This window comes from Salvia splendens, chromosome 3 (assembly GCF_004379255.2).
Source record: "Salvia splendens isolate huo1 chromosome 3, SspV2, whole genome shotgun sequence".
NCBI lineage: Eukaryota > Viridiplantae > Streptophyta > Magnoliopsida > Lamiales > Lamiaceae > Salvia > Salvia splendens.
In genome coordinates this window covers 7,794,997-7,821,431 of record NC_056034.1, presented here as the reverse complement: position 1 = coordinate 7,821,431, position 26,435 = coordinate 7,794,997, and the positions used below count along the sequence as shown (strand labels likewise).

The window sequence follows — 26,435 nt, the reverse complement described above, 5'->3', positions numbered from 1 at the left end:
AGAACTTCAAAGACTACATTGTGAATGACTTGAATTGATTATCTCAATGGTTACACAACCTTTTATAGGCTCTAATTCTAGCTATACATGGAAAATATATTATAATTGTATTAATATCCTTTGTATTTGATTTTCCATAATCTTTAATTGCTTTCCTTCTTTAATCTTGCCGTAACTTCATCCCTTGTCTTCTTGTTCTCCAATTAATTGATTTCTTTATTCCAACAGTACACATACTAAATCTTCACCAAAAACGAATATTACTCCTACTACATATATAGTAGTACTAGTACTATTTTACAATTATATACCTATTAAACTTTGATTATGATTAGTTTAAATATGTGTGGAAAATGAGAGAGAAAGTGATGAGGTGCCTAGCTAAAGTCGAAGTGATGGCAGTACGACACATAATACCCACCAATGGTTGGTGAAATAATACCCACCAATGGTTGGTGAAATGTCTATATCTGTATATCATAGTAGTACACGTTTTTAAATATGGGAGTTGGGTTTGTAAGATTGTATCCCAGATTAAATTAGTAGTGTGTTTGGTTCATGAGATTTAGTCTCTCCACTCAATCCTAAATGGATAATTAGTCATAGTTAACCCCCTATGATTAAAATAATCTCACAACTCAATTCTAGATTATATTTTGATATTATTTTATCTACGAAACCGGAGTACTATATATATTCATTGTATCGATTCTACGTGTATTGATTCAAGGCCTCTCACACTCTAAGGTGGTTATTGCTGAAAAAATAACTGACAATGAAGATCTTTACTCTTTACACACCAGTTACACGACACACAACTGTCGTCTAATTTATAGCAAGCCCCACTCCAAATAATTAAAAATCAAATCAATTGAATTCATCATGAAAGACGCGAGAGCTTCATTTCGGTCCTCCATTTTATTCCCCAACTATACGTCAATTTCTCTCAATTTTTCCTCAAACCCACCACCACTCCTACAACCTCATATTTTTCCTCATCATATCTCCATAAAAATTATACGTATTAATAAAAATTCTTTAAAAAAATAAAATCCAACTATAATATTGTAAGTTGTTTGAATTGGGATGGTAATATGTCGTATTTATAGACCATATACCAAATAATAAAAAAATTAAATTTTTTATTTTAAAATATTAAAATTCGACTTGAGCTTCGGCCAGAGCTCCGCAACGCAGATCGCTCTCGGAGCCGGACCGACCGACAATCAGTACGACTTCCCATCCTTTTAGTGGCCCAAACCCCGTCCGGTGCCAGACCGCTACCCGCAACGCAATGGGCTGCACAAGGCACCCCAATTTGCGGCCAGCCACTTTTCTAGCATTGTATATGAAAGTGTCATTTTCTTGATTTGTTAGATAGACTTTCCATACTTTGGTGTTTGGTTTAATTTGAAATTCATAGTAACAAAATATATCGTGTGAAGTCTTGTTTCTTTTGAAAGACATTGCTTGACATTTTTGTCCCTCATGTAACAAATATCTTCCAAATATGTTATATTTTGGGTCTTTTTCATTATTTGAGCATCCACAGTGGATGCCCGATGTCACGCCCGATCACCCGAGATCGGGCTCGGGCGTCCTCGGACATCCACTGCAGGCGCTCGATGGATCGGGCACCCGAGAGAGACTACCGAAAGATAAGTCCCCATCAGGTTCGGGTGCCTGATCGGGCGCCCATTGCAACACCGAGCCCGACCATGCATTTTCCCTTTTTATTTTTATTTTCTATCTATAAATATATCTTATTTTCACTCATTTTTCACACAACTCTCACACATCTCTCAACCCTCACACAACATCTCTCCATTCCAATATCTCTCTTTCACTCACTTTTCCAAAATGTTTTCAGGAGAAGATATGAGTCGGACTATGGAACGCGCAATGTGTGCTTCCGAAAACCAGATTCTCGCAGGTATTCGTGCAATACAAGAGCAAGAGCAGGTCCCAAGGCCCATCCGCCACCGGACATCCGTCCATCGAGAGCATGGCCTAGCTCATCAACGTCTATTTGAGGACTACTTCGCCGATGTGCCCCGGTGGAGACCGACGGTTTTTGGCCGACGGTTCAGGATGCGGCGAGAACTGTTTCTCCAGATTGTTCACGCGATGGAGGCGCGCGACGAGTACTTCCAGCAACGACAAGATGCGTCCCACAAATAAGTATAAGCCTGAGCAGCGACGAGTACTTCCAGCAGCAGCAGTACTTCAAGACTTTATATCTAAAGATCAATGTATAAAATAAGTATAACCACAAAATGAGAAAGATGAGAGAAACTTCATGGACTTGTGCTCTCCAAAGGCTTGTTTCAGCCACTTAAGATTTCCATGCTTCTCTTCTTCTCCTCCGTCATGGTTATTTCCAATTTGTAAGCACACATTATCCTAGATACAAACAGTTGCCCAAACCAGAATAAAGGATCAAAGAAAACTTACTAAAGCAAACTTTTGAAAAAAAGGTATATACAAACAAGAGTCCTGACATTTCTTTTCTTTTTTTTATTTATAGTTTTATAGTTTTTCTGGATTTTTTTAAGAATAAAATCTGAAGTACACTTAGTTAGAAAGAGGTATTTACAAAAACCAAAAATCTTTTTGTAAATTTCTAAATTTTAAATTTTTTTTATTTTCATAGAAAAATATTCACAAGAAATAAAAAATTGACTAAAAGTATTTACAAAATGAGCTTCTAAAATATCCAAATACTATATAAATCCAACCAATGAACATAAAATGGAAAACAAGAAAACTTCCTGGACTTGTTCACCCCATAGGCTTTCTTGAGCCACATATTATTGGAGAGCTTTCTTTCTTCATTCTAGTCATGGTTTTTTCAACCTTTGAAACACCTTGGATAAGAAGCACTTCCTAAACAAAAGAAAACGATCAAAAACAGAAAATTAAAGAAAGTCAAAAGCTATTTACAGTGTCATAGAAACAAAATCAAGTAGATAACACCGTAGTCCCCGGCAACGGCGCCATTTGAAGACATGTGTTTTGCACGTGTGTCGTGTGCACATATCCCTACTTCAACAAGATTTATAGTTTCTCACTTTTGCAACAAATATTACTAAGTATAAGCGGCAAGAGCGGGGTCGAACCTCAGAGACTAGGGATCTACTCGAGATCGATTCTATGACATGGGGTTGGTGTTAGCCACCACGCCTTGAGCTCTTGAACATAGACCTAAACACTAAAGTGGGAAACTTAAATTTCAAACATGAAAACTGAGTTTTGATTGCTTAAACTGAATCTAACCTAGTGAGCATGAATGGAAGAGTGTTTTGAAAGCTTTGTGAGAAGGAATTAGCTAAAATTAGAGAGCCGGAGACAGAGACTTGGCGTGGAATTTCCTAAACTAATGACAACTTGAACAGAAAGAAGAGCATTCGATAAGGGAAGCGTTACTAAGAGCAGATTCTAATCTAAGAGGCTCGAGCATCATCTAAACTAAGCTAGCTAGCCAAGAGATTTCAATAGCTTTCACATTCTCATCAAAATAAAACTGGCGACATATTACGGAAGAAATGGAACTAAACTCTGGACCAAAGCAAATTTGTGAAATATTAAAGTAAATCATGCACTCATATTTATACTACAAAAGCAATGAAACTGACTTCAAACTTTTAACAAGAAAGCATGACTAACAAATGGAAAGTGGAAACAATCATTAAGTACAAGCTGCCATCTTAAAGTTCAAACTATGAAGAAATACTTAAACTACACGACAAGAACTTCAAAGAAGAAATGTGAACCAAACCACACACCTAAAATAATTTATCAACTACTTCAACATTTTCAGAAATTGAAACTTCATCAAAGGTTTGAAACAATTAAAAACTCCAGCCAAAAAATTAAGACAAAAACTAAGAGTTTGCATCAGAAGAAAAAAGAAAAACGATGGCACAAAATCAAGCAATTAAACTATTTCTCTAAATATCCCATGATTCTCCTAATTAAACAACAAGTTAGCAGCGATGAAGTAAAAATGGCGTGCTAAGCCTGTATCCCACATTTCTCTCTCCATTTGTGTGAAAAATCTGATGTGCAGCGTGGAATTTCCTATCAATCTGCCCTCCTTTCTTCTTTTTTAAGTGGCGGCTCCTTCTTGAGCTAGGTCACAAGACGCCCATGAAATTAGTCTTCACTCCTTCCTTTCTTCGGCAATTGCAGATTAGTCCTTCAATTTTCCTTTTTTATTGTTTTTTTGATCCACATTTAGCTATCATTTCTCTCTCATACCTTCACTTATATTTCTTCAATTTTCTACACCAAAACATACAAAAAGTGTATATTAAATCCAATTTAAGCTCAAAATGATCTAAAATAAAGTACAACAAATACGAGTGATTAGCGGTTTATCACTGTTCACGAAGTGCACAGTTGCGCTTCGTCAGTTGGCATACGGCACCATGAAGGACATGTTTGACGAGTATCTTCACGTAGGGGATACAACTGGCCGGGAGTATCTGGTAAAATTTTGTGAGGCGCGATTGACGCCTTCGGCGCCACATATTTGCGCAAGCCGAATGCCGAAGATTGCCAGTTCCTGATGAGGATGCACGATAGGGTGCACGGCTTTCCTGGAATGTTAGGGAGCATTGATTGTATGCACTGGGAGTCGAAGAATTGTCCGGCAGCATGGAGAGGACAATTCACCAGTGGGTATAAAGGTACCCACCCGACGATGATCCTTGAAGCCATCATTGACCACCGTATTTGGATTTGGCATGCTCACTTTGGCGTTGCAGAGTCCAACAACAACATTAACGTGCTGAACAGGTCGAGTCTCTTCACCGACCAATGCAATGGCAACAGTCCAGTTATCTAGTTCACTGCCAATGGACGACAGCATCATATGGGGTACTACTTAGCCGATGACATATATCCGAGATGGCCAGTTTTCTTGAAGACGATCTCCTGCCCAACGGATGCGGAGAGAGCCCTTTTTGCACAGTGGCAAGAGTCTGCACAAAAGGACGTGGAGCGAGGATTCGGTGTGCTTTAAGCACGTTGGGTGAAAACGATGGTGTACTTCTGCACGTTCTCCTTCATTCTCTTTATCTTTTTGTTTATCGTTGTGGCTTGCTCAGGTTGGATTGTCAAACTGATCCGGCTGGCCACTTGTGCGCCTTCTACCTGCAAATGCTAGTGAGTGGGTCCAGTGGAAGATCAGACTGATCAACTTGACTTAGTCCGACTTGAGTGGAATGAATGGAGGAACTCAAAAGTGTTTTCAAAACCTTAACCCACAATACTATTAACTAGTATATGCAAGTAAAGATCGATCCCACAGAGATGAGGTGTTTTACATTTGTTGTTGGACATGAAATGAGAATGGCTGCGGCCACGCGTTACAGGGGTGGGTTAAGTTAACTACTTGACTTGAGAGACTAAACTAACTAAACTGATCCACTTGCTAAAACTTAACTACATCTACCTGATCAACTCAACTAAACTTTCCCGAAATGGACAAACAACATAAAATGGACGACTGTTAGTCGGCTGCAAAGTGTACTGTAAAGTAAAACTTTTCTAACAACTTCATCTTCTTCACAAAATCAACATGAAAAACAGAGTAAGAGCAGATCTGAACTATTACGGAAAATGAAATATCATAACAACTTATAAACTTAAATCTACTCTTGATATCTAAACTACGACTACGTAAACAAGAAGCTAAACAATGATCATGCAGAAATAGAAACGCATCTATGAGATCTAAACATCCTAAGGTAACTCATCCATAATTTCTTCGCAATTAGACAGAACCATAACTCGAAAACTCAGATCTAACTAAATCAAAGCACAACCAAACACTTCGAGCTAAGACATGCATCATAAAACGGAAATCGAAAGTAGATCAGAGCATTCATGCATGGTAAACAAACATTCCAACAAAGGTCGAAATCATAACACTTGATTTACTTAATCAAAAGCATAAAGGGTTGATAACATCAAAAGTAAACTGAAAATAAATAAACGAAAACAGGAAATTGTTTCATCACTCCTTCTCGAAGCAGAATAACAGGCCAAAATGATTAGAAAGCAGGAAACCAACACCAAACCTCAACTAAACTAAACTAAAACATGAACCAAGTGTGTAATCTACGGAATTCTGGAGTGTGGAGTGTTGGGAGCTCCCATTTCAACTCTAGAAGAGAACTGAAAACTACTGAGCGTCAAGGGTTGGAAGCTATCTCCTTCCTCCTTCTCTATCTCCATTTATTGGAAGGCGTGAGGTCTTGATCATTAGGGCATTTGTTCTCTGAAAAGTCCACTTTACCCTTTGCCCTTGGGGATCTTTCTGGTGTGACGCATCAGTTTTCAAGTTGGGTGCTCCTGTTGTATGCCATTTGATTCAACTTGATCCTTTTGCACAGCAAATTTGACTCCTTCTCCTGATCCATTCGTCCGCCCAGTTGATCAACTCGTTCTCTGAAAATGACGGACATTCATACACACCTGGCTCAAAATTAGACGTTAGTTCACCGAATTTGATGTAGTTTTATGATAGAACACATGCGTGAAACGAGCCTCATCATTGGGCAATAGTGAAAGGCCCCGGCTTGTTCCTGGTACATGCATCATATCGGCAATGTCATGTACGCGTGCATCATCTTGCACAACATGATTATTCACGATGAAGGTCCAAGAGCTAGCGATTGGTCCGACGATGAAGTCGAATCGAGCGCAGGTTATGAACGCCGCCGGTCGTTCGAGGTTTACCCTATGGAGTCAGTGAGAGAGTACAAGCTCGGGAGAACATGCGCAACCAACAAGTTCATCTTCAACTCATGAACGACATGATTGATGAAGTTTGGGCACGTAGGGGTCGTTGAAATTGTACCTTTTTTAAGTATTTCCGTTGTAATTTTTTTTAATTAAGTAATGTATTTTTTGCTACTTATTTAATTTAATACTCCATTCGTCCCACGTTACTTGAGGTGTTTCTTTTCAGCACGAGAATTAAGAAAGTTGTGTTTAGTGAATTAAATAAAGTAGATGGGAGAATAAAATAAGAGAAAGATGAGAGAGTAAAGTAAAAGAAAGAATAAAGTATGTGAGATTTAATGTTTTGTTTTTAGCCAAAAAAAGAAATGACTCAAGTAACTTGGGACTGTGGGAGTATCTAATTTTACCATTTATAATGTGTAAAAATATTTAAAAAACAATATTAAAGTTAAAATGAAAATGGATAATTGATAGGGCTCACCCTAGGGCGCAACCATTGCAGAAAGAATGGGCTCCCTAAAAATTGCTGATGTGGCAACCACTAGGGCGCCCGCTAGGGCATCCATTGTGGATAATCTTATTTTATTTTTATGCTTTTATTAATCTTATACTAAGACAAAAAATCAAAAATCTTTCCTCCAAGTATATGAATCTGAAGTGAGGAGTAATAAACGGACGAAGATTATTTCATTCTAATAATCAGGTACCATAGATTATAGAGTAATATAATAAATTTATAATTGTTATTTTAAATTAAAGAAAATAAAATGAGAGCTATGGAATAAAAATTATCCAACTCATATTAATTACTACTGTACTAGTAATTTGGTGGATATAAAGAGAAACCCGGTTACAAAAATACTGGGTTGGTCTGTTTAGGATGTGGGTTAAGTCATATAGCCCATGGGCTATAGAAGCGTGACCAGCCCGTCAAGTTTTCTCTTTAATTTTACTACTACTTCCTATATATATTCGAATATATAAGCGCAATACAATATGAACGCCAAGCATATTTTTTCTGTTTGGTGGAGACAATATTTAGTAAGGGTAGTGATATAAATCATATATCTAATACAAACTTAAAATTTTAATTCTAGCCACTAATTATTATAGATCAACGCTTATTATGTTTTTAGATTAAAATTTCAATAACTTCTATGAATCTATCAACATATGGTATAGTAGACACTTTCAATAACTCTCTCCTGCCACTATTTACACTAATTAAACCGTTTCAATTACTCCCCCTCATTCCAACTTTTCGTCGTTCTCTCTCCTTTTCGTTAAAAAAATTGCTTGAATTTTGCGGTGAAATTGCGTTGATTCTTTGTTGATGTTGAATTTTGTGTTGAAGTCATGTTGATTCTAAAATCTGTGTTAATTTATTGAAGATTTTTTTTTGAATTTGTGTTGAATCGATCGTGTTGCTTTTTGTTGAATTCTGAAATCTGTGTTGATTTTTTGCGCTGAAATTACGTTGATTCTTTTGTTATGATGTTGGTGATTTTTTGCGTTGAAATTTCATTAATTCTTTTGTTCTGCTGACGTTGAATATTTTGTTGAAATCGTATTGATTCTAAAATATGTGTTGATTTTTTATAGATTTTTTGTTGAATTTGTATTGAATCGATCGTGTTACTTTTTCGTTGAATTATGAATCTATGTTGATTTTTTGCGCTGAAATTTGATTGATTCTTTTGTTCTGCTATTGGTGATTTTTTGCGTTGAAATTGCGTTGATTCTTTTGTTCTACTGATGTTGAATATTTTGTTGAAATCGTATTGATTCTATGTTGATTCTAGAATCTGTGTTGATTTTTTGTTGGTTTTTTTTGTTGAATTTGTGTCCATTGTTTTAATCGTGTTGAATCACTTCTGGAATGATTGAGACTGATATACAAAGCAGTCATATGTCAACAGAGAATTAAAAAAATGGACTCGCACAACAGCTATGTATATCAATATAGAATCAACAAAAATGTCAATAGAATTGCAACGTAGAATCAACCGTAGCTTACAAATGTCAACATAGGATCAGCCCTGTGATACGACATATTGATAAGGCTCGTTTCATGCATCTATTTTATATATAAATTCTATGATTTTACGGTGCTAACATGCATTTATAAGTCCTGGTGCGTGAAAAATCTGTCAGACCCAAGAATGAAAGACAATTACTAGGGCAGAGGGAATAAAGGAGAAAAGTGAAGAAAAAAAAGAGTGAGATCCGCAAGGGCACAATCGTCAAATCAGGAATACAGTTGCCCTAGGGATTTGAGCCTCGCCTATAAATACCAGGAAGCTCACGAAAGGAAGGGGGACTTTTTTTTGGGGAGACTTTTTTTTTGGAGCTTTTAGTTAGAGAATTTCCTTGATATTTTCGACTCGCTTTTCACTCACTCACTCACTCACGCACTTGGTTCAATGAAGATCTGGGGTAGTTAGTTGGTGGTTTTATTTTGTTCAGCTGGAAGTGTAACATCACTCCGAGAAGGGGTGAAGAAACATTTTTACTTTTTTCGCACGTACTTTTGTCTCGCCGAATTTCCTTGCCGGAAATTCGGCGATTACTTTGTGATTCGTTTCAGCTTTTGCTTAATATAGTTCTGATTTCTGTTTTTGTTTGATCTTAATGTTTACTGCTCTGTTTACTGAGTTGGATGCTTTTCGCAATTGATTTGTTGATCGGTGTTGATCGGAGTTGTTTTCTGAATTGATATTGAATTGGAGTTGAAATGATGTTGGAAACAGTGGATCTAGTTAGTTTGGTGATGATTCTGGTAGATCTAGCTTAGATTTCTATTAATCGTTTGAATCTAGAATACGTGTGTTCGGATCTGCATGAAAACCATGTTCCTGCTTGTTTACTTAGCCTAGTAGTTTAGATCTGATAGCTGTTAGTTTAATTGAAGTGTTCATCGTCGATCTGAAGTATGCTCTGTTTTTCATGCTCTGTTTTGTTCATTTCGTGCTTGCTTGTTGGAGAAGATGAAATCGTTCGGTAGTTGTAGTCGTGTTACTTTAGTTTGTTAATTGCAGCTTTTGTGAGTAGCTAATTAGAGTAATCTGTTTTGCTGTTTATTTTTGTCTACCTTGTGTTTGGTTAATTTAGGAAACTCTTTTACTTGACCCAGGAAGTTTGTGAATGCTCTCAAGTTACTTTCGGATACGAATCATGCATGCATTTATGTTTTACGTACTTTCAATTCTCCAGATCTGGTAGTTAAAATAGACTAAATTTCGTTTCCCGGGCCTGGTAGTTAAAAACTCGACCCTCATGTTGCGTGGCAGCCAAACCCCTCCAAAAGTTCTCTCGATGCATTCCGACCCTTCCATCCTCGTGGATTCGATCCCGACTTCCCTATACTAACCAACAGTGTAGAGGGTTGAGGTTTTGAGACGAGGTTGTTGTGACAACGACTACATTCTGAAAGTTCACGATCTCCTAGACCATGTGCTCTAGCGAATCCTCTGGACCTAAGAATTAACACAAATCATTTAGAACGACATAGTAACCACGCGCTTCACATATCAACAAAAATTCCAATAATTTCAACACAGGTTCAACGGAAAAACAAACACAATCTGAATAACAAATTGTATTCGCAATCGACTCAACATACGGACATCTACATCCTAAGAATCTGAAAAATGAAAAATCTTTAAAATATGGAAATCACGAATCACGAATGTGTCAATCTTCAACGTATGGAAATTATGAATCACGAATGTGTCAATCTTCGAAATATGGAAAACACGAATCTGGAAATGAAAAATCAAAAATCTTTTGCGGCATTAAGACTAACATATAATTCTCATTACCATGAAATTACCTTTATTTGCGTTAGAACCCTCCATATAATAAAAAACCGTTGTGACACAGAATACGCCGGAATTGATTTTATGAAATACAAGATTCAACCGGATAATATTACGCCGGTGACGGTACAGTTATAAAATAAATTCTTGAATACACCGACAAAGAAATGAATTTAAGTCTTCAGAATAAAGTTTTGACGTCAATTACAGTTGTGTTAAGATCCTTTTGAAGATGTGAATATTTTCGGTTTTGGAAGGTGGGAGAGAAATTAGGAACGCAAGAACCGTTCAGAAACTTAACTTACAAAAATACCCTTTGTTGACAAAATACATGCTCTTATTGAGATGTAAATTCTACTATTAACAACAGATCTGTTATAATTAATGGCTATGATTAAAATTTTGAGTTTGTATTAAATATATGATTTGCATTTGATCACGTCCCTATTCAGTAAATTATGTTTTCTAACTTAGGATGCATGATATCTCTGAAAATATAGTTACTAAACATTAAACAATATATTAAATACAATATGAATTTCTTAGTCTTTAACTACCTGTATTTGTGTTATCTTATTATTATTTGCATATATTATGTGATTATTATTTGCATATTACTACATAGTCTCATTTAAAATGTTTATATTTTTTTTTCATTTTGTTCTACTCACTCAAGATGTACACTTTTTATATTTAAAAATACGTTTCTCTCTCATTTTTTATTAAAATATTCAATTGCATTTATATATATATATATATATATATATACATATAGGGATGTATTCATTTCATTTTCCTATATTTCATCTTTTTTCCTTCTTAATATCAGCCATTAGATTAGAGAAATGGACGGTCAAGATCAACATTGGGTAATTAATCCCGTGTTGCATTATTTGTCCTATTTTGTGCATTATGAGGGTACAATAGTAATCTAATAATGGCTGGAAACCGCTACAAATAATGCACCACATGGTCACGAGTAATGCATATAATTGACTATATAATGCACAATATGTGAACTGCAATGCATACGAATAAGATGTACCGTGTTATGATGTTTGGACACACGTTTCTTGTTTCCCCTAAGGGTTTAATAAGCTTAGGGGCTAGGGTATAGTACGTAGACACATATGTAATCTTCACATGGTAACGAGTAATGGATATAATTGACTATATAATGCACAATTTGTGAACTGCAATGCATACGAACAAGATGTGCTGTGTTATGATGTTTGACACACGTTTCTTGTTTCCCCTAAGGGTTTAATAAGCTTAGGGGCTAGGGTATAGTACGTACGCATTAATAACAAATTATAAAACGATACGAATAATTCACCAAATTGTCACGAGTAATGGATGTTATTAACTATATAATGCACAATATGTGAACTGCAATGCATACGAATAAGATGTACCATGTTATGATGTTTGACACACGTTTCTTTTTTCCCCTAAGGGTTTAATAAGCTTAGGGGCTAGGGTATAGTACGTAGACATTACTAAATGCACGTATGTAATCTTCAATCCGTTGATTAACTCATATACACAATACCTCTAATAATGCATAATATACTGAGATAATGACAATTAACAGCTACATAATGCACTACCTAAACCAAATAATGCACATACGTATATTCCAATAACAACAATTTGTTAGTAATGTCTACGTACTATACCCTAGCCCCTAAGCTTATTAAACCCTTAGGGGAAACAAGAAACGTGTGTCAAACATCATAACATGGTACATCTTATTCGTATGCATTGCAGTTCACATATTGTGCATTATATAGTTAATAACATCCATTACTCGTGACAATTTGGTGAATTATTCGTATCGTTTTATAATTTGTTATTAATGCGTACGTACTATACCCTAGCCCCTAAGCTTATTAAACCCTTAGGGGAAACAAGAAACGTGTGTCAAACATCATAACACAGCACATCTTGTTCGTATGCATTGCAGTTCACAAATTGTGCATTATATAGTCAATTATATCCATTACTCGTTACCATGTGAAGATTACATACGTGTCTACGTACTATACCCTAGCCTCTAAGCTTATTAAACCCTTAGGGAAACAAGAAACGTGTGTCCAAACATCATAACATGGTACATCTTATTCGTATGCATTGCAGTTAACATATTGTGCATTATATAGGCAATTATATGCATTACTCGTGACCATGTGGTGCATTATTCGCAGATACCAAAATGTGGCAGTTACTTTTCCGTCAAATGTCAATAATAACCCTGTAATGCATACAACCACCTTATATAATGCAACACGGAACCAGTTTTATAGAATCAATCTGATCTGTTGATTCCTTAGATCTAACGCGTAATATTAAGAAGGAAAAAGGATCTAAGATGTGAAAAGGAGAATAACGCTCCCCTATATATATATATATATATATGTATATACATATATATATATAGGGTCATGATCTATGGCAAACACCTCTTAACCATATAACTAGAGAACAAATAATAGCCACAAGATCAAAAAATCAAGGGCTAGTATTAATTTTTGAATTTAATGAGATATTAGTTCCCTCAATCACAAATTTACTCCACAATAATAAGGCGGGGGTATAATGGTCATTGCACATCCAAAATTAGATTACATCATTGGCATTTGAATAAGAAACCGCATTCTTCTCTTCTCCTCCTCTTCCTTCTTCTGCAAAATAGTTCTCAGCTCTCCTACCGCCGATTCGTCCGATTGAAGAGGAATTCGATTGGAAATTATCAATATTTTCGCGATTCAAGTGACTCTCTTTCCCCGACGAAGGAATCTGCATCGGTGTCTCCAATCATCGCTCTTCCAGCGGCCAACAACACCGCCACCGTCAACAAGGCGGCGGCGGCGCTCCGGAAGGAGCTCATCGCGGTGATCAAGGAGAAGAAGGAGGCGATGGCCAAGGGCGGGCCGCTCTACGACATCTTGTCGCACATGATCGTGGCATCTGACCCCGAGCGGGAACACACAGATCTATGATATAATTTAGCCTGCATTTCCCAATTTATCTTCTGTTTTTCTTAGTTTTGATTTCCTTTAATTAGGGAATTAACATTAGGTGATAAGCTATCGTTGCAATTTTTATGATGGGATGTAGTGTAGTATTTGAATTTTGTGAGATTTTAGCTATGCATTTCAGATGTAGCCCCTTTCTGTTTCTTCTTGCTCTGATCTAATTATAATATCAATGTTGAATTGTCCCAAAAATAATCATGCTAAGAGTGAAGAGTGAAGTAAAATCATGCTAAGAGTGATGTGTTTTGTAAACAAGAGTGAAGTAAAATCAGAACAAGAGTGATGTGTTTTGTGAACAAGAGTGAAGTAAAATCAGAACAAGAGTGAAGTGAAATCAGAACAAGAGTGAAGTGAAATCAGAACAAGAGTGATGTGTTTTGTGAACAAGAGTGAAGTAAAATCAGAACAAGAGTGATGTTTTGTAAACAAGAGTGAAGTAAAATCACAATAAGAGTGATGTGTTTTGTGAACAAGAGTGAAGTAAAATCATAATAAGAGTGATGTGTTTTGTGAACAAGAGTGAAGTAAAATCAGAACAAGAGTGATGTGTTTTGTGAACAAGAGTGAAGTAAAATCAGAACAAGAGTGATGTTTTGTAAACAAGAGTGAAGTAAAATCAGAACAAGAGTGATGTGTTTTGTGAACAAGAGTGAAGTAAAATCAGAACAAGAGTGAAGTGAAATCAGAACAAGAGTGATGTGTTTTGTGAACAAGAGTGAAGTGAAATCAGAACAAGAGTGATGTGTTTTGTGAACAAGAGTGAAGTGCAATCAGAACAAGAGTGATGTGTTTTGTGAACAAGAGTGAAGTAAAATCAGAACAAGAGTGAAGTGAAATCAGAACAAGAGTGATGTGTTTTGTGAACAAGAGTGAAGTGAAATCAGAACAAGAGTGATGTGTTTTGTGAACAAGAGTGAAGTGAAATCAGAACAAGAGTGATGTGTTTTGTGAACAAGAGTGAAGTAAAATCAGAACAAGAGTGATATTTTGTAAACAAGAGTGAAGTAAAATCACAATATACATCAGTAACATAAACGTAGACGGAAACTAACTATATCGAAGACGAATCTTAGAGCCTACAGCCACCGCGCCCCGCTCTTGTTCCGAAACTCCGCTTCTCTTCTACGGCAGCTCATCGTTGCGTCTCCTTACCCGCCGACGCTGATTCCGGTAAGTCCGACGTAGAGGTAGGTTTTGATTTGGGGTTTTTTCAGCATTGGCGCGACGATTGAATCCGCCAACAGCCCCTCCGCCCCGATCGCCTTTGCCAGCTCCCCCACCGCCGCCAGTATCCTCTCCGGCGCCACCCCCATCTCAGAATTACGATTTGGAAGAAGAAAGGATCGCAGATTTGGAAGATTTCGCGTAATTTGATCGCATGTTTTAATTCAGAAAGTAATTTTCAAAAATACCCTCAGCATATTTTATTTTATTAAAATTAATAATATTTGTTCCATTAAGATGTGTGGCTGAGATTTGTTCTCTAGTTATACCCTTAAAAATAGTTATATCTTGGTCACTACTATATATATATATATATATATATATATATATATATATATATATATAGGTATTTGATCAAAATAAAAATGGCCTTAAACCAAGAATTACAGACCGATTTACATCCATTGGATGAGACAATCTAATCTTAAGATTAAAGTATTTAACCGCCAGATTTAATTAGAAAATATTATTATTTTAATTATTTATAATCTACAAAGGTTAATTAAGTACATGCAGTATATTGTTAGTTATTGTAATTCCTATAATTGTGCTCCGTCTTCTCTCCCCTAACTGCTCTTTAGTGTAGTGTATTAGCCCATAATATCTTCTTCTTCAATATTTCGTCTAATTTGCATACCCTATTCCAATTAATGTAGTTCTGCATAGTCTTAACATTTGTAGATATGCAAAAATTCTCCGTCGATGTTATTATTGCGGTGTAGTATAATTCCTTGTCAACATTTGAGTTTCCATTCCAAAATCTCGATGCTAGCCATTTCCGTTTAAATTGCTATCTTCCATCCAGTGTTTGAATTTGTGGTTCTTGTATATCTGTCAAATATATACGGTGAGTAATTTTTATGTAGACGTATGAATTTATGTTTCTGAAATTTCATTGATATTGTTTAGTGTTTTAAGAAGAAGATTTGCTCTATTTTGTTATGATATAGATATCCGGGAATGGATTATGAAACGCCATCTACTTCGCATGTAGATAATCAGTCACCCGTAGATGACATTGTGCAGAATACAGGTTATCCTTTTAAACATCATTTGGAGAATTATACTTATATTACTTTATTTTAATCTTGCGTATTTATCAATATTAGTAACGATGTAACTCTTACTTAGTTGGCGTGTGGCTATGACATTTTAGTGCAGGCTGTTAGTATAGAATTGGTAGCAACGTACCTAATGTATGCTTATAGGTGTGTTTAGTATTACCCATATTTGTAAAGGATAGTTGTATCACTTCTATGAAGCGATTACATCCTATTATGACGTATAATCATACTAATTTTCGGAGTTGGATCTTTGTATTTAATTTATTATTTTCTTGATAGTAGTATCAATTATGAAGCGATTTCAGTTTATTATTACCTATTAGCATACTAATTCCAGCTGACGGATTATTTTTGTTTGGTATTATTTTTTGGGTATTTTCTCATTTTGAATTATTTCAGATTTAAATATTCCAGAATGCCCAATAGAACTTAAACCATATGTTGGTCGTAGCTTCCCTACTTTGGACAACGCAATTGAGTTATACCAGAACTATGGGCGACGCGTCGGATTTGATACAAGGAAGAACGGTTCAAAGAAGGTTGATGATATCACCTTATAGTTTTACATGGTGTGTAATAGAGAGGGTGAACAGAAGTTTAACGATCAACAACCCAAAAGACGACGCAAATAAAAAAAATGTGGATGTAATGCTTCTGTTGCTTTCAAATTTGATTCAGATCGTGGTTACGTAATTCAACACTTTAAAGAAGAACACAACCATCCCATGGTTGATGTACAACACCACAAGTTCATGAGGCTAAATCGTCAACTTGAACCAGTGCATCAAAAATTTATTTCAGATTGTGCTGGAGCTAATATCGGGACATCTCTAACTTTCAAGCTGCTTACTGAGTTGATGGGCGGTTATGAGTCTGTTGGTTGTACTGTGTTGGACATTCGCAACTATACACGGGATATCAGAAGATACGCTGAAGGATGTGACGCCCAAATGATCATAGATGAGTTGAAGAAGAAGAAGGAAAATTGTGATGCCTTCACGTACGAGTATGAAGTTGATTCCCGGAGTCGTTTGAATCATTTGTTTTGGTGCGATCCTATTGCCAAGATGAATTTCTTGCAATTTGGTGACATTGTTTCTTTCGATACTACGTACTCAACTAACAGGTAAAAATTAATTAATTAAAATTGATGCATGTATCTGTTATGTTATTACTTTGTTTTATTATGACATATTATTTGATATATCAGTATGCGCGAGTAAATCTTGTATATCTCATTTTTTCCATCGTAGGTACTCAATGATTTTTGCTCCGTTTACTGGTAAGGACAACCATGGCCGTGCAGTGTCATTTGGAGCTGGTTTGCTTTGTAGTGAGAGTGCGGATTCGTTTTCTTGGCTTTTTAATCAGTTTGTGAAATGCATGGGCATACATCCGAAGTTGATAATTACTGATCAAGATTTGGGCATGAAAGTAGCTGTTGAAAAAGTTCTTGTGAATACACGGCACAGATGGTGTATGTGGCACATCATGGCAAAGGTAGCTGAAAAGGTTCCTAAGTCACTTCTTGGAAATAATGATTTTAAAAAGGATTTGAATTCATGTGTTTGGTCTGAGTTGATTGAACCTACTGATTTTGAAGACAAGTGGAAGAATGTGATGGAGACTTATGATCTTGTTGGCTCTGAATGGTTTGTTTCTATGTTCGAATCAAGAAGGTATTGGGTTCCAGCCTACTTTAGGGACTTTCCTAATAGTTCGTTGATAAAGACGACATCTGTTTCGGAGTCGCAGAATAGTTTTTTCAAGAGGTACACTCAGTCTAGGGCGAACCTTGTTATTTTTTTAATGAATTTCAATAATGCAGTTGATGCCCAAAGAAACTACTCTGCAAAGATGGATTATATGGATTATAATACAACTGCAAAGTTGAAGACAGAATGGTCGATTGAGAAGCATGCATCCACGATATTTACTGATGGTGCGTTCAAGGAAATTCAAGAACAGATCATGGAGGCTTATAACCACTGTAGTCTGGTTTCGATATCTAATGATTCAAGTATAGAGGTTTATAAGGTTTTAGATCATTTTTCAAACACATGGTCGGTCACATTATCTGTGGAGGATTCTGTTTGTGTATGTGGTTGTAAGATGTTTTTGAGGACTGCTCTTGTATGTTGCCACATCTTCCTGGTGTTGAAGAACAAAAATATCGATTGATTCCGGAGTATCTGATTGGAGGTCGATGGTTGAAATCTTCTTTGCTTAAGGCTGTGCATGGCGTCCAAAACTCAGATGTTGCAACTCATGTTTATGTTGATGAGAAGAAGAAGGCTCAAGCAATTTTGTTGGGAGAGATGTTGGGTCTTTACCAAGCGGTCTGTGTTGATATTGATCAAATCCATGAGTTGACATCGATAGTGCGTGAAGCTCGACAACAAATTTTTGCCGACGGGGTTGTAACGTCTACAGCACAGAAGAAGAAAATAATGGAGGAATTTTATGGGGCTGAGGCACCTCAGGAAGTGGATGTTCAACCACCTGAAGTTGTCAGCACCAAGGGATCTGGTAGTAGACTCCCTTCAAGAGTCGAGAAGGCTTTGAAGCTTAAGAACAAGGCTATGCGTCAATGCAAGAAATGTCAGGAGTGGGGTCACCACGATTCTAGGAATTGCGACAAATTTAAAGAGAAAGAAAAGATGCGGTCCAGGAGAAATTCTGATGTTTGATACAAGTTTTTCAGTTTTTTAAAGTGATGTTCGTTTAAATCATTTATGTTGAACACTTCGTTTGAAAAGTTAAGAATATAGAAATTAATGAAGTTCAGTCTTTTACTGTGTGTGGCTGTATTTTTGGTCATAGGTATATGGTATGGATCAATTTTTGGATTATTATGCTTAAGGTTACATTTATATGACCATGACTTATTTTTTGTTTATTATGACACAATAGAATAAATTCATCTTTTGAGTTATAAAATATAATCACTGTGTTATGACTTGAATGTAGTTATAGTTTGACCCTATATTAACTTTTTTCTGTTATGACACATAACATTAAAGAGTATGACCCAAATGGTTGTCTATTATTCTAAATGATATTTGTGGATTGCTTGAAATTTATATTAACATATTTTTTGTTATGACACATAACATTAATTCGTATGACCCAAATGATTGTATAATTCGACACATTGTATACTAACAATTATATGACCTACATATGCACTCTATTATGACACAATATACGGAGTACTGTTTATACCACCAGTTTCCGATAAACATATCCACTAGGAACCCAATAAGATGGTATTGCTCGAAAAAAATTTCATAATTTATAATAGATCAAACAGTTTAATGTTGTGTTTGGTATAATTAATGACCCAAATGGTTGTCTATTATTCTAAATGATATTTGTGGATTGCTTGAAATTTATATTAACATATTTTTTGTTATGACACATAACATTAATTAGTATGACCCAAATGATTGTATAATTTGACACATTGTATACTAACAATTATATGACCTACATATGCACTCTATTATGACACAATATACGGAGTACTGTTTATACCACCAGTTTCCGATAAACATATCCACTAGGAACCCAATAAGATGGTTTTGCTCCAAAAAATTTCATAATTTATAATAGATCAAACAGTTTAATGTTGTGTTTGATATCCAGGAGCTGTGTAAAACGCAATTCCTAAACAAGGGTAACATTGTCAATAAAGAAACGAACAAAATGAAAAACTTATTTGACTTATGCAATATACATTTGCACCGATCCGTAGTTTGCTATCATGTGTTCTACGTTGATCTTGGTTTTCTTGTTTTCCTTCGCAAAATGTTTATATGCCGCATCTTTATTGAGTAACGCGCTGTGATTAATTCCTGCCAACATCAACACACGGTTGTATTTAGCTCTTAAAAACTGTAGCACACCTTTGTTTTTTGTCGTTAGTCCACAATTCCATTGTCCCTCCCTTTCACCCATGTAGACTTCAAGGTGTCTAAGCAAATAAACGCCACTGTCTTCTGCATTGTCTGTTGTTCTCCAACTCATCTTCATCCTCTGAATAGGCACGTTTATAACCGATTTGCATTGATTGTGACAACCAATTCTTGATAAATACTTACAAAAGAATGTCCTCTGTAATGCATGCAAAGTGTTAGTATCAACAATTATTGTGTAGTACTGTGAGTTGTAATGTTTTATTCATACCAATGCCTCTGGAATACATCCGTAGGTGAATCGCAAGTCATTGTTTTCTCCATCTTTACAAGCATCTATAATCACCACTGATCTTCGTTTGAAACAAAAGCACACAGTGTAGTACCTTTTTGAAACGCAGAATGCAAAGAATACCTATTTTGTGTAATAGGTTAGTCCTCAATGGTAGAATGAGTGTTGTCTTTTGTCTTAGTAACGTAATAGTATGTTATTGACTATGCAGCAACATACCATATCTATGTCACCCCATGCGAAGTGTGGTATTTCGCTGACCTCTTTGTCAATGTTTGAGGCAAATTCGTCTAGTTTGTCTGCATCATCATCCCGCCCATTACTCATAACAACCGTGTAAAGCTGCAAATATTTATATCAGTAGGGTTAGTTATCATGTTTAGGTTAACAAATAATCGAATAGTTAAACTCACAGCAGGGTAGGTTGTGAAAAATAGTCTTTTTGGCGAGGTGACAGATTTCAAATCTTCCATATGGTTAAGTACAGAGCAGAAGGAGCTAATTACTCCACTTGAAACCTCATGATGCGGCAGTAGCGAACAGAACTCCAAGAGCATGACCTCAACTACTCGGTCATTGTAGATAATTTGTTCTCTGTAATTATTACAATTAGTTATTTGATTGAATTCAGGGCAAAAAAACCAAAATCTATGATGATATCAAAACACTTACTCATTGCCGTGGTGAGTGGTCATCAACCAATAATACATTACTCGTTCATCTGGAGTAAGCTTTCGTGACACAGTGACTGCTCTCTCAAGAAATGGTGAACGCAGTGCATTAGAACATCTCATGTCTGTCTTGGTGCGAATGTTCATCTTAAATGTTTGTTGCCTGTCATGTGGCTAGGAGTAGAAGGTATTGATCAGTGGTACATGATGTAGATCTAATTTGTTTGGTTGGATTAGGAAGTACACGACTTACCACATACGTCTACATTTCTAATTACAACAAAGCTTACTTGTTTGTTTGCAGTGATGACCAAAGCTTCGCCCAATTTTGGTTCTGATTTTTTTGTGAAAGGTGTGACAAAATCCGCATCTGCCTCATCACATTCCATGTACGCTTCCACTGCAGATTTTACTATGGCCTCCACATCGATTTCCTCACCCTACATGTTGATTTTAACAAAATCGTTCATAAGATGTCATAATAAATATGAATAGATGGCATAATTAGTATGGAAATCCACATACATTAGTATCATCATTGATTATAAGCTGATTATTCAAACTTGGTGTCGTTTTCGTTGCTGAAGCCTCCGAAAAAAATTCATCAGCAGCGTCATCACCACCGCCATCCATGTAGTCAGCCATTGCTGATTTTACAATCTCTTCAACATTGATAGTTCCTTCCTGCTTATATATTAGTGCGTATTAGGCAGTGTAATAATATGTGGATGATGTTGTTATGCCTGATATATGGTTAATAATGGGTCCATACAAGAATATGTATCCATATAGTTTGTACCTGTTCTTTACCCTTCTGATTTGATGCAACGCTAATATCGTTAAATGATGTTCCAATCATGTTGTTGCGTTCCTGTTTATCACTCTGGATAAAAAATGTCAATACGTATATAGGAACTCAACAAGCTTTGCAGTACACATAGTGTTCTAAATTCAGTTTAAATTTTGACATTTACCTTTGATGCACACAAACGTGCTTCTTCAGATCCAACACTTATAAATGATTTTTCTGTATTCGAGCTCTGAATCATTCCTACAGCCGTGAAGCTACTAATCTCCGCCACAGCCTACATTAAATATTAATATTACTGAATGTGTACGTATGTCAATGATGTACAGAAATCGCCATTGGTTTCATATTATATGGCAGAGTCAGTTTAGAAACATATTTATAGCAGTAACCAATAAAGCTATATTTTTAGTACAATAGAATTACCTTGTTTACTCCATTCTGTGGTGTAACATCACAATTTTGAATTACATGTACGTTTGTAATTTCAATTTGTTTAACACCGCGTCTTCTTGCGAGTTCACCCTGCAATTCACTATGGTTGTCGAATCGTATTGTTTATATAATGGAAAAAACCAGCTAAGTAATAGATAACTTGTTTTACAGTTCTATTCAGGCATGATCATGGCTGCCAAGTATTATCACGGTCGAAGATTTCTCGTACAATTACACCTAAGGTATTTTACCTGGTTTGGGCCATATTAATTGAATATGTAGGTCATGAGTACATATGCTTATAATATGCCTGCATATCATGCATTTGGGTCATACGTTTAAAGCGTAGGCTGATCATATTTACATATTTTAATGAACAATTCAGGGTCATAATATACACTAAACAACGTTATAATAACATATTGATTGCAGTATGATCATAATAAGCATTTAACAAGTCTTACAATATAAACAATTAACTGTACACTTCAGGTTAAAAAAAATGCACTAATCGAAGTCATAATAACATATAGATGAGTTTGGTAATAATAAGCATTTAATTCGTCTTACGTTTATAATAAGAATATTTGATTGATTCCTGTTGGGTCATAATAGTGCTACAACCAAACTCATAATAACATATAACTACGTTTGGTCAGAACAAACATTTACTTAGTAATAAGCTTTTAATATACATAATCTAACCATTAAATACATACCAACTATATGCTAATCGACGGTATAATAACATATAGTACATTTTGGTCATAGTAAGCTTTTAATATGTCATATGCTTTTAAGATTAATATTTGAATGATCACGTCAGGGTCAAAATATGCGCTAATATAGGTCATACTAACATATATACAAGTTGGGCCGTGATAATCATTTATTTCGTCATACGATTATAATATAGTTTACTTATAATAAGCATTTAATTCGTCTTACGCGTATACTATAAATATTTAAATCGCCATTCTTGGATCATGATATGCGCCAACCGAAGTCATGATAAGCGCCAACCGAAGTCCTGCTACGATGATACTATAAATATTTAAATCGCCATTGTTGGGTCATGGTATGCGCCAACCGAAGTCATAATAACATATATATCAAATAATTGGCTCATGGATAAAAAAGGTTACACATTGTAACAAATAAAATGGTCCTGGGGTTCACAGTGTCATTTCAGCAGTACAAATCAGGTTGGTCTTGTGCACTAAATTGTTCAAATATGTAGTACAGCCCAAAATGGTTCACCATCCAAAATAAGTTTCGGGTTTGAGTTAGCTTTTAACTTACATTCTTTTGTTCAAACGAAGGATGAATGTCGAAGGGTGGCCCATCCTCAGCAAGCTTGGTAAGCTGTGTTGTGACTTTGAACATGTTCTTCACAGCTTCTACAAGTTCGGGTGAATTGAGTTTGTCCTTCGCCAACGCTGCCTCAAGAGATGTCAACGTCTTTTTCTCATCCACCGCCGTCTCAGGAATGACCCCAATCATATTGCATGCAGTTGAACCTGCAATCTTCATAGATTCAAAATTCTGGATCATGTTTTTCAGATCAGTCATACTTAACATCAAATTATGAAGGCCCCTTGCAGCATCTTCACTTGCTGTTGCAAACCCCTCGATTGCAACTTCCCACTGGTCCTTTTTCGTTGTCTCTGTCTCTTCAAAAACAATTATGCTCGAAGGACGAGGCAGCTTGTCAGGGGCACCTCTTTCTACTAAGCTTCTCCTCCCGATAGTATGTGATGATTCAAGCTCCATCTTCTCTCTTAGCCTTAGCTTCTCGCTTGTCCACCCAAAAACTGTTGGGAAAACGCACGAAACCAACATTTTTTGGTGGAAAACACGATCCACATAAAAGGCCTGATATAGATGTGTAACAGATTAATAGTAATTGACAATGATGAAACATATGAAATCTAATATGTAAGTCACGTATGTCTATTATATTGGTCATATTATCATAATGCTTCAATAAGTGTTGATACATCGCTTACCACCAAGAATGATATGGGTCCTGTGAAAGGTGTATTTTTTGTAGACCTCCAGCTCTTTACTGCAACAGCTAGTGTCTCCAGCACATATGCGCACCAGTTGTACTCTTTCACCACCGAAATATCTCTGAACAAATGGTCTATATGTGTCCTACACTTACCATCACCACAAGGATTAATGAGTACTGTGTCAACTATTAGAAGGAAAACCTTCCGAAACCACTCGCCGCCAGTTTTATACTTTAATGCCTCCTTAATCAGGTCTTCTGGTAGAACACGCTCGACATGCTTCCCAACCCGTCGAGCCACCTCATCAAAGAATGGTTTCTTCTTTTGTCTGCTTACGCGGTTGATCAAGGTTCCCCCGATAGGCAGCCCTAAAGTAACATGCACATCTTCTTGGTATATTGACAGACGTTGGTTTTCCAACTGTATAGTGCAGTCTACATAGTTGAATCCTTTCACCAGGTCATACGCCAATTTTCCAGGGACCTCTGCTATTCCAAAATGCTGTAACTCACCAAAACCCATGTCAATCACTTCATGCAGCTGTTCTTTGTTTAGCGATTGAAACAACTCGATTATTTTCCTTGGACTGGTTTTCAGCTTCAAAGCTTCGTGCCTTAAATTTTCCTCATCTGTCTCTCCCTTTTCTACCCCCTCCCCCACTTTATCCTTCCCTTTGTTCACCTTATCTTTAGCAACCTTCTTTGATCCAGGGACCTTGCTTGGTTCTTCAGCATGCTGTATTACAGCTTGTTTGTCTGCTTCTGGATCGTTTATTTGCAAAACCGATTCTTTCATGCGCTTAGATCCTGTAACAATAATACCAAATCAAAATATATTATTCATATTTGTTTATATTAGCTAGGGTATAGTAGTGGCATACCTTTCGTCTTCTCAGGTGTATTCTTAACCGCATCATTGTCTTGGGCATGGGATGTATCTGCATTCACATTTCCAGTCGTTTCCAGATTCATTCTTTTTAGGTTTTCCTGGGCCCGGGCTCTTTTTCGTATAATCAGTTCATTAGCTTTGTTTAAGGACAGTCCAGTCCTTCCTACAGCTACACATTGTGTTACATTAACAGAAATATGATCAAATTAGTTCAATTGTATTCACTAATCATACCAAACTTAGAAAGCGATTTTTGATTTTGAAATTGAGACATAAGCATCATAACAAATCAAAAAATTATTACTCAAATCATTTCAAATACAGCAATGTGGTCTTAAGTTTTTTATTATACTCACCTTTTCCAGATTGAGAAACAGGTTCAGCTTTGTCTCCAGTAGGTTTTTCCACTACTGCAACGTTTTTGGTTGTAGGACTCGTATCTGAAAGTATATTCCAGATTAGTGCTACTTGTACAGAAATATTCTGCAAACACTAAATACAATGACATTCTTATAAACACATAGTATCCATCAATGATCACACCAAATTATTTCAACAAACAATTCATAATTTCAATATTTCAGTTAGAGGTAGAAATGACATGCTCCAGGAGTAGTATAATAGTGAGAAATCATTATACGTGCATTACTCATTGAAGTTTAAACTGCATACATAGTTATTTTTTTTCATAAATGTCCAATGTACAGTTTAGCCATAATAATCAACTCATTATTGAGACATATTGTTCACAACAAAACAGTTGTTTAATACTCACATCATAACAAACACAGCAAGATATGCACGGTATATTCATGTGTATACCTGTTCTAGCTGTTGAAATATGTTCAGCCGTGTACTTTTTTTATCCCGTCTCAGTGTTTTGTTTACTCTTTAGATATTATTTACAAACATTAAAGTCAATGATACTTTTATACACACACAGATGCCACCCATGTCACACCTTTTTTTCCTACAAACAATCACATGGTTCTAAATAGCAGAGATAGTTAATAATGAGTTGTTCCATCTTAAGCCGTAGGGGTTTACCACAACCAAATGCGTTTACATATATCATCCCAAACATCACAACTAAGTACCAGTTGGGAAGATCACAGACCGTTAACAGGAATTGGAGTTTTTGCATCAGCCTCCTTCCCTTTGTTGGATTGCGGTGTTGTTTTGTTTTGTGGTACAACCCCTGAAACATAATCACATTAGCTTTTAACTCAACATTTAAAAATTCACATAAATATGCCTGGTAGCCAAACAATTATTTTTCTGTTCTGTATCTCTTTATTTTGTCTTTTTAAGAGTGCATCGGTACAAGAATGAAACAAATTAGGCATAATAATAGTTAATTATGTCATGCATAAACTCGCTTGCTTCTGTGGTTGGTGTGGATGCAGAATGGCCTTTTGTTTATTAAAAATATCACAATTACATACGCTGCTTCCAAAATTGATATGGTATTACATCATTAAATAAACTAGAAGGGGAAAGCAATTTACTGGT

The 26,435-nt window shown here is 36.0% G+C and overlaps 2 protein-coding genes and 1 long non-coding RNA gene across 3 annotated transcripts; 1 reads left to right on the top strand and 2 right to left on the bottom strand.

The window, feature by feature from the left end:
* The first annotated feature begins 16,622 nt into the window (after positions 1-16,622).
* LOC121796505 (protein FAR1-RELATED SEQUENCE 5-like) lies at positions 16,623-18,587 on the top strand. Its single transcript, XM_042195341.1, has 3 exons — positions 16,623-17,023; positions 17,151-17,917; positions 18,010-18,587. Exons 1-3 carry the CDS (start codon positions 16,623-16,625, stop codon positions 18,585-18,587), a joined length of 1,746 nt encoding a protein of 581 aa, XP_042051275.1.
* A 1,008-nt stretch (positions 18,588-19,595) lies between these two features.
* LOC121796414 lies at positions 19,596-20,876 on the bottom strand. Its single transcript, XM_042195279.1, has 5 exons — positions 20,779-20,876; positions 20,520-20,700; positions 20,326-20,448; positions 20,086-20,229; positions 19,596-20,013 (listed from the first exon to the last, which is right to left on the bottom strand). The coding sequence occupies exons 1-5, from the start codon at positions 20,814-20,816 to the stop codon at positions 19,624-19,626; spliced, it is 876 nt and encodes a 291-aa protein (XP_042051213.1). The 5' UTR covers positions 20,817-20,876; the 3' UTR covers positions 19,596-19,623.
* A 739-nt stretch (positions 20,877-21,615) lies between these two features.
* On the bottom strand, positions 21,616-22,035 carry LOC121796459. Its single transcript, XR_006049771.1, has 3 exons — positions 22,012-22,035; positions 21,752-21,862; positions 21,616-21,660 (listed from the first exon to the last, which is right to left on the bottom strand). It is a non-coding gene; the product is annotated as an uncharacterized LOC121796459 (long non-coding RNA).
* Positions 22,036-26,435: the final 4,400 nt, after the last annotated feature.